The sequence below is a fragment of the Pollicipes pollicipes genome, unplaced genomic scaffold (genome assembly GCF_011947565.3).
Source record: "Pollicipes pollicipes isolate AB1234 unplaced genomic scaffold, Ppol_2.1 Scaffold_6686;HRSCAF=7923_pilon_pilon_pilon, whole genome shotgun sequence".
Classification (NCBI taxonomy): Eukaryota; Metazoa; Arthropoda; class Thecostraca; order Pollicipedomorpha; family Pollicipedidae; genus Pollicipes; species Pollicipes pollicipes.
In genome coordinates, this window is record NW_023596921.1 from 5,894,517 (window position 1) to 5,902,950 (window position 8,434).

At 47.3% G+C, this 8,434-nt stretch overlaps 1 protein-coding gene across 1 annotated transcript; it reads left to right on the top strand.

The window, feature by feature from the left end:
* Window positions 1–212: 212 nt before the first annotated feature.
* Window positions 213–8,108, top strand: LOC119107354 (pro-resilin-like; the record flags this gene model as incomplete). Its single annotated transcript, XM_037230779.1, has 5 exons — window positions 213–263; window positions 297–553; window positions 7,426–7,569; window positions 7,678–7,834; window positions 7,968–8,108. Coding segments are annotated over 5 exons (750 nt in total), but the record flags the coding sequence as incomplete, so codon positions are not given.
* Between the last annotated feature and the right edge of the window lie 326 nt (window positions 8,109–8,434).

An 8,434-nucleotide genomic window follows, 5' to 3' on the forward strand; every position in this document is an offset into this window, starting at 1 on the left:
GCCTGCAGACACGCAGGAAACCATTCCAGTCGAGTTTGCAGCCTGCTTATGGTCAGCAATCCAACGGAGGCTATGGCCAGCAATCCAACGGAGGCTATGGCCAGCAGTCCAGTGGAGGTTATGGCCAGCAGTCCAGCGGAGGCTATAGCCAGCAATCCAACGGAGGCTATGGCCAGCAGTCCAACGGAGGTTACAGTCAGCAGTCCAACGGAGGCTATGGTCAGCAGTCCAACGGAGGCTATGGCCAGCAGTCCAACGGAGGCTATGGTCAGCAGTCCAACGGAGGCTACGGACAGACAGAGTCTCCTACGCCCTACTCGTTCAGCTACGACGTGCTGGATGTCCGTGGTAACGACTTTGGCGCGGCCGAGGAGTCCAACGGTGAGGAGGTGCAGGGCCAGTACAGCGTCGTGCTGCCTGACGGCCGACTCCAGACCGTCTCCTACTCGGTTGAAGGAGACTCTGGCTTTGTGGCCGACCTTGAGTACGAGGGTGAGGCCAAGTTCTTCAACGCCTACGGCGAGGAGGAGGGTCGCAGCAACGTCAAGAGGGGGCGTGGCCCGACCGGAGGTCAGGGTTACGGCTCCAGCCGCGGCCAGAAATACGGCGGTTGAACTTCTAGCAGAGGTAGGCTGCTGCTATAAGCTCGCCACAACACAATATGAATGGTATGGGTGTGCACAAGGTGATGTAGAGTTTCACGCTAACCATTGTAGCAATGGTCTTGTGGTATGCATTGTCGCTTACAGGTCCATGCTGGGTTAATAAAGAAACAGTTGTAATGTGTTCTCTCAGAAATAAGAACTCAAGCCAGAGCCAGCAGCTTAACCTGAATATCAAATTCACTGCTATTCAGCGTTGAAGTGAAATGAGCCAACACGCTATCCACGGTTCAATGGAGCGCCGGTGCCTCAGCTGCAGCACTGCATGACTATCGGACGCAAAGAGACAGCAGCCCACAGGAACAGGAAACCATAAAACAAGTTAGATATAAAAGGTTAAGTAAAAAATGTATTGCTCTCATAAGCCCGGTGCAACCGATACACAATACCCATTTGAAAATCTTACAATTTGAAATGTAGCGCTATCAACGTATGTACGAACTAGTTTAACGAAATGAGCCAGCATAACGTATAGTTTCACAAAGGTTTGGCATGTTCTTGTATCACCGACGCTGGTGTACTTAAGCTCTCTGCGATCGAGGGTTATTCTCCATCGAGGCAAGGCAGACTTGTGGCTACATGAATATTTCGGTGTCTGAACAATTCATGCGCAACTACGAGGGGAGGGAGGGGGGGGGGGGGCTGAACGTGTGTTGACGGCGACTGACCAGCAATGGTATGGGTGCAGTGGGCTGGTCATGCTCAGCCCGCTCAGTAACGGGCTTTTAGTCACGTTTGGGCTCTTTATTCCTTTTACCGGTTTTATATACCTGTACCACCAATCGAGCTTGCCACTCAAACTTGCCACAACGAGCAGCACCCTTATGTAGGTGCCGGGCCCATATTGTTAAAACGCTGTCATGCAGGCTGTAGGATGGATCAGTTGACGCACATCTGCAATGTTACAACATTAACGCTATTTCTTCTTAACATCTGATTTTTATTGGAGCGAAGCGTACAACCTTTCAATTGTGGAAAAAGCTCTGGAACACGAGATATCCAGGTCCAGACATTGGCGACGAGCCTCGCAGTGAAATAAGACTTACACATCATTGGGACAGGGAGGATACAGATAACCACAAAGACAAAGAAATGAGTCATATGCAGGCGCTCATACACCCTCATGTATAAAGCATGAAGGTTCTCGCAAGCAGGCATTTTTCTTAGGATTGATTTCAAACGTCAGCAATCAGAGCACATTAGGGTGTGTCAAACGAAATCCACGGTGTAGATAAATGTACCGTGTGCAATTTACTAGCCACATTCGACGCATATAATGGCCTGACCGTGCAGGAATCAACAATTTCGGGACGTTCCAACTGGTCTTTTATTACACAAATTGTTTGAGATCACAAACATGTCAGCTTCGCCCTTGGGGCAACGCGCTCAAACGAATGGGACAATTACGTTTGACAAAGGCAACGGAGCCTTTAAAGCAAAGATGCAAACGCCAAAATGGTGTCATGTATCCTACAGAACTATCTTCTTCGATCGCCTAATGAAGATGCCCCAGCTGTTTACGTTATATATGTTACGAAAACAGTCAATGTGATATAATTAATTATATATGTTTTGTGACAGAGCCTCACATCAGTTTCCGTGCAGCGTCAGTGGGATATGCAGGATATCGAACCTGGTTTGAGGACCTCAACAACTTAGCGTTAACAATTTCTTAACTTGTGTGTACTTATATGCGCATTGTGTGCGTTAACACGCGCCCGGGTGGCCGGCTAGATACCCTTCGCTCGGGTGGGGGATTAATTTGATCCCTCCTGAGATCTCGGGAACTAAGAAAGCTGGACACCAAATTTGCAAGGTGTGTTGGCCTGTACGTGAGCTCACTTAGGTCCAAGTTTCAGGTTCCTAGGTCATGACCTTCAGGTCAAATAAGGTCAAACAAGGTCAAATTTCAGGTTGGTCTCCGAAGTGCCCCCAGAACCTAGACAACCGTTTCTAAGCGAAATGTCACACGCTCACTTCAGGTCAGTGACCTTGTTTGACGTTTTGGAGGTCAAGGTGACCAAAATCATGCAAGACTGCTTTGAGTTTTGCATTTCACTAATCGATAAAGATTACGCTAGGCAGTATATTCATAAAACAAGGTTTTGACCTGGGTTATTTTAGGTCAATGACCTATTCTGACCTCTAAGAAGTCCATGGATGATGTATAATGCGGTTCTTGTCATCAAAAAATTCAAAATGATCACCAGAAACTATCCCTTACAGCAAGCCCTAGAGCAACAAAACAGGTTGGTTTGGACTTTGGTGTGACCTTTATACCTGACCTTAGGTCAATGTAATTTCCTCATGCAGCTGTTGTGTTGCCTAAGAAAGCATTTGAGAGATGGATGGCGTCATCTAACACTCCGTTGTTGGATCAGATTGAAGGATTCCCTAGAAATTGCCTTCGCTGAAACGATGGTCTAACTTTGACCTGCCAAAAATCAGTGACCTTACAAGGCAAATCTAAATTTTTGATCCCAAACAATCCGCTATTCAATTTTCGACGGCTATGCAAAATTTGTCGCGGTTACGCCCCGCCGGTCGGAAACCACTCTGGAAACACATCTAGGGGGGTCAATTTGAACCCCACCCGAGCGCGTGTTAATCGGGCAAATATATTTTCTTTCTATGATGACTTCGACGCCATGAAACGATACGGCATCGACGGAGGTTTAGCCTTTCATCGAGAAAAAAAAAACATTTCACAGACCTCTGCAAACAAGACTGACGATCTGCGCCCTTCTTTTGACGTTTAAGTGAGCCAACAACCTAGTTGTGGGTTATCACAAACGGCTTGGGCAGACTTTCATCCACCTAATTTATGTAGGATGGCATTATACGACAAATCGACAGAGACATAGCGCTGGATATTTATATTTTGAAGACAATTTTTTTCAGGGGCTGACATGCCTGGAATCCAACATTGAAATGTTGATCAGCATAATGGTCGAAGACCTAGAGCCCGGAGCACTTTTAAGAGGTGAGCGTACAAAGACACATTTTTGAGCCTATAGAGCAATCAATAATTATTTTGAGCGTACAAAACTATGTCCCGCTGGACTTGCAATGCGACAATGCACTTTTTTGCTGTTTCCAATTTTTTTCACGCAATTTTTAAAAACTATGGCAGCGTTACCAAAAGTTACGTGACCTAATTCGACCTTTTGGATATTTACAACGTTGTTTTGTTGAATGCAAAAATAAGATGCACTGATTTTCTTATCCCAGGAAGAAACTAAAAACGTTCTTTAAAAACTAGTGCTGTATATTCGTTACCAAACTAAGCATTCGTGGGTGCTGTCGTGATAGTTCAAAGCCTACTCAGTTGTGATATGTGTGAGGGATGTAACATTGTTGAAACAAAAGTCATTGTCAAGCATGGCACTAGGTGAGAAGATGTGTCACTTGGTCGTATTTTTGTCATACAGGTGTACAAAAGTGTTGGGATAGAATGGGTCAAAACGACTGGTCAATGAGCTGTTTTTTCAGCCCATTTCTTACACCGCGAAAACCAAATGCTATGAAGGCAAAGCAATGCCATCCTACTTGGCGGAGCAGAACCAAACCCGCACGGCCGAGGCTCAGCGTCGGGGGATAGTCGCAACACCTAATATTCGTACCCACCAATGCCTCATCACATTTAATGTTCGAAAAACATAATATACACAACCGCCAGTGTGCCATAACCTCCAATGTATAAAACCTCATGTATTATATCGCCCCATGTTCGTAGCTCCTAATGCATCACAAAGCCTAGCGAATAACAACGTGTCATTTTTTGCACGGTGCTATGCTATCAACAATTCACGTAGCCTAATGTCATATCTTATCTATGTAAATAAAAGCTGGTTTTGTAGTTAAAGCACCGTGACGGCAACATTTGGTAATGCTCAGCAGAGTGCAGCCCGATATCTCTTTTGGATAAAGTCATGCTTGACGTAGCAAGATCATATGCTCGTAAGCACGTTGTAGGTTCATACTCAAAGCAGTGAGTTAAACTTGCGTTTTGAGCCTTTCAAGATAGTAATCACTAACGTATGTGAGTACTATCTCGAAACGCCCATTCTTGCATGGTCAGAACACTCTCATGGGTCTATACCTACACTCAATTATCTTTGTATCCCCAGAAGTCCTTACCGAAGCACAGAGGCGGTCTAAGGGAGCCGAAAAGTTAAAAAGGACACCAGGACCGCAAAAGCGCAAATTGGAAACCTCGTTATACGCACAAATTCCAATACCAGGAGGCAAGCTAGCGAAGAAACAAAGAATGCCTGAAGGTGGCGATATGGTGAGGTAGATACTACTAAATGCTTTCATACGTCAATTTGTCCTCCAATTTCAGTTCAATTTCTGTGAATCGATGTCGATTTTTCTAGCGACTGGGGGGTTTTGGGTTGGTCTATGTACTAATAATTGTATATTTGCTGCCTTTTAGATGATGTCAGGTGATGGAGCAGCCAAAGGCCGACTTTCATAACAACACCGACTGCAGAAGACAGCTCTTCATCCTTGTTTTTTCGCATTTGTCGCAGAACCGGTCAGACGATTTTTTTCAAAACGACCATGTAGATGGTCAGGAAGAGCCGCCAACTTAAGTTTCACATGGTTTCTTGCCCGAGATCTCTAGAGCGAAAGGCCTGAAAGTTTTCGAGCAGATAAGGAGAAGGTAAAGCTGTTTTACGAGTCGGTAGGTCGAGTCGGGTCGAGTGGTCAGCCTGATGTGTCCGGGCAAGGACGGCTGTGTCACAGTCCGACAACTTGATGGCACCAAGAATAGAGTGCAAAAGAGGTTTGCCTTGGGGAACTGTGTTCAGTGTATGACGTTTTCCAGCGGGACTGAAAGTACATGTTATCGGTTTCTCGACATTTGGAGCACTTCGTCCGACTTCTTCGACTTCCGACCTCTTCACTGCACAGTCATAAGAGCCATGATTTCCAAAATCTCGCCGAATCCCGCTCTTTTGGTCTCAGTGTTGACTATCCTCAGCGCTTTGAAATGATCCATTTTTCTTCGCTTTTGTCGTTTTGGAATCCCCCACGCCCTTTCTTCTTCCAACACTCCCTATAAACAGAGCAGCGTCGCGAGCGGCTCAGCGCCTGCGTTCGGCGTTCTGCCCCTGTTCCTGCTCTCTATTCTGCTCAGCAGACAGTCAGCAGCATCGACGCGTCTTTTTTTCGGCCACAACGCTCTTTTATCACACACGCCCGTTGTTGGGATCCGCACCGTTATCAAAGATAATTTTGCCAATCCGCATTTAAGCCAATGTTAATTACATCTTTCCAAAGCTAATCTCGTCAGACCATTCATGAAGCAACATGAATAACAACAATAAGGTAAAGGGATAAGGATAAGGTAAAGACAACAACAATAAGGTAAAATGAGGTGAGCCAGACACCTTTCGGAAATTTTCAGGCGAAAAGTGATCCTGAAATATTTCAAGGTAAAAGGTAAAATGAGGTGAGCCAGACGCCTTTTGGAAATTTTCAGGCAAAAGATGGTCCTGAAATATTTCAACAAACCGGAGATTCAGTCAGAGAATGCGAGGAAAACAGCTGCGCTTCAGTTCCAGCCTTAACGATGGGGTGCAGGAAGTAACAAAACTTATGTGCCATTACAGGCGGTGGTTTTATCGCACGTTTTGCCCAACTCTTGGGTAAAACGTGCAAAAAAAGCTTATTTGTACGAAAAAATGTCACATCGTACAAAACAAGTCTAACCCACTACGCCATTACACCATCCACTTCTCAAACATGTGTTTAAGAAGCCTCATCTATGTTAATTAGAAAGCGGCACCAAAGAGTTTCTCAGCTTATAAGTTTTGCATTGTGTGCGGACATTTTAATAATGGAGGATATTGGCAGGAGCGTATCTTACTACATGCCTAACCACAGGTTGCAGGACTTTTTTATGCAGTGCTTCACTGCTAAGCACTCATATGCTTGGATAACTGTTGGCTAAGTCATTTGCCCACTGTTGGAGACCTTGCGCGTCAAGATAAAAATATAGCTTACGCGACGATGCCGTAACCGTAGCGTCAGGTCGTAGGTTCAAGTTTGCATTGTGTATTGCATACTAGCGTATAATAGGTTAAGCGTGCGTCATTCAGAATAGTGAGGAGTATTCAACCCAAAAAGACTGCCTGCAATCCTAAACGTAGTATTATGGTATTGACAATGGCATTGCTCCGTTCTTACGATTTGAGCATCATGACGAAGTATTTCGATCCTGATTGCAAGCAACTTCGAACCAACCAGAGCATTCCGAGTGCTTGATTGAATGGGTATAACAGAGAGGAGCGTATACTTACCCGAGGCTAGGTAGCGACCAGGTGACGCCCTCCACCGTGACGTAACCGCCACCAGACCACCCCGATCACGACCAGAGGATTGCCCCAGAATATTCCAAACGACCGAGTCTGTATCAACACGCCGCGCTAATCGTTTCATGCAGGACAATTCTATGTGACACGACCGCGCATATCTGGGTTGTGATATGAAGCGTGTTTCAATAACGGATGGCCTGAGGCATCTCTATCAAGTACACTCACATCACGCGGCGCGTGATTTGGGTGTCCTTGATAAAGGTGCCTCGCGCTTATACGGCGTGAGCTGACCCCGGCTGGGACCCGGCTGTATCCGCCGGTGGTACTATATAACAGCGCTGCTGCGTGACCAGGCATCAGTCGATCTGACCGATCCAGTCAGCGATCATGAAGCTTCTTGTTGTAGCCGCTCTGGCCGTTCTGGCCGCCGCGGACAGGCGAAGCTCTGGCGCCCAGTCCCAGTACGGTGCTCCCTCTGGCGCCCAGTCCCAGTACGGTGCCCAGTCTGGTGCCCAGTCCCGGCACGGTGCTCCCTCTGGCGCCCAGTCCCAGTACCGTGCACCCTCTGGCGCCCAGTCCCAGTACGGTGCCCAGTCCGGTGCCCAGTCTCAGTACGGATCCCAGTCTGGTGCCAGGTCCCAACACGGATCGTCATCATCCTCATCGGGATATGGTCTCAAGTCGCGCAGAGAGCCGTTCCAGTCAACCCTGGAGCAAGCGGATTATTCTCATTCCAACGGAGGCTATAGTCAGCAGTCCAATGGAGGCTACAGCCAGCAGGCCAACGGAGGCTACGGACAGACCGGGCCTCCTACGCCCTACTCGTTCAGCTACGACGTGCTGGATGTGCGTGGCAATGACTTTGGCGCGGCCGAGGAGTCCAACGGTGAGGAGGTGCAGGGCCAGTACAGCGTCGTGCTGCCCGACGGCCGGCTCCAGACCGTCTCCTACTCGGTTGAGGGAGACTCTGGCTTTGTAGGCCGACGTCGAGTACGAGGGTGAGGCCAAGTTCTTCAACGCCTACGGCGAGGAGGAGGGTCGCAGCAACGTCAAGAGGGGACGTGGCCCGACCGGAGGTCAGGGTTACGGCTCCAGCCGCGGCCAGAAATACGGCAATTAGAGAAACTTTGAGAAAACGTCATCTGCTGATATAAGCTTGCTACAACAGTATGGATGGTATGGGTATGCACAAGGCTGTGTGGTGTTTCACACTGACAGTGTAGCAATGGCTTTGTGGTATGCGCTATCTAAGTTCACAGGTTCATGCTGGGTTAATAAAGGAACAGTTGTAATGTGCTCTCAGGATTAAGAACTCAAGCCAAAGCCAGCAGCTTCACCTAAACATGAAATGCACTGCTGTTCAGCCTTGAAGTGAAATGAGTCAGTACGCTACGCATAGTTTAATGGAGCGTCGGTGCCTCAGCTGCAGCACTGCATGACTATCAA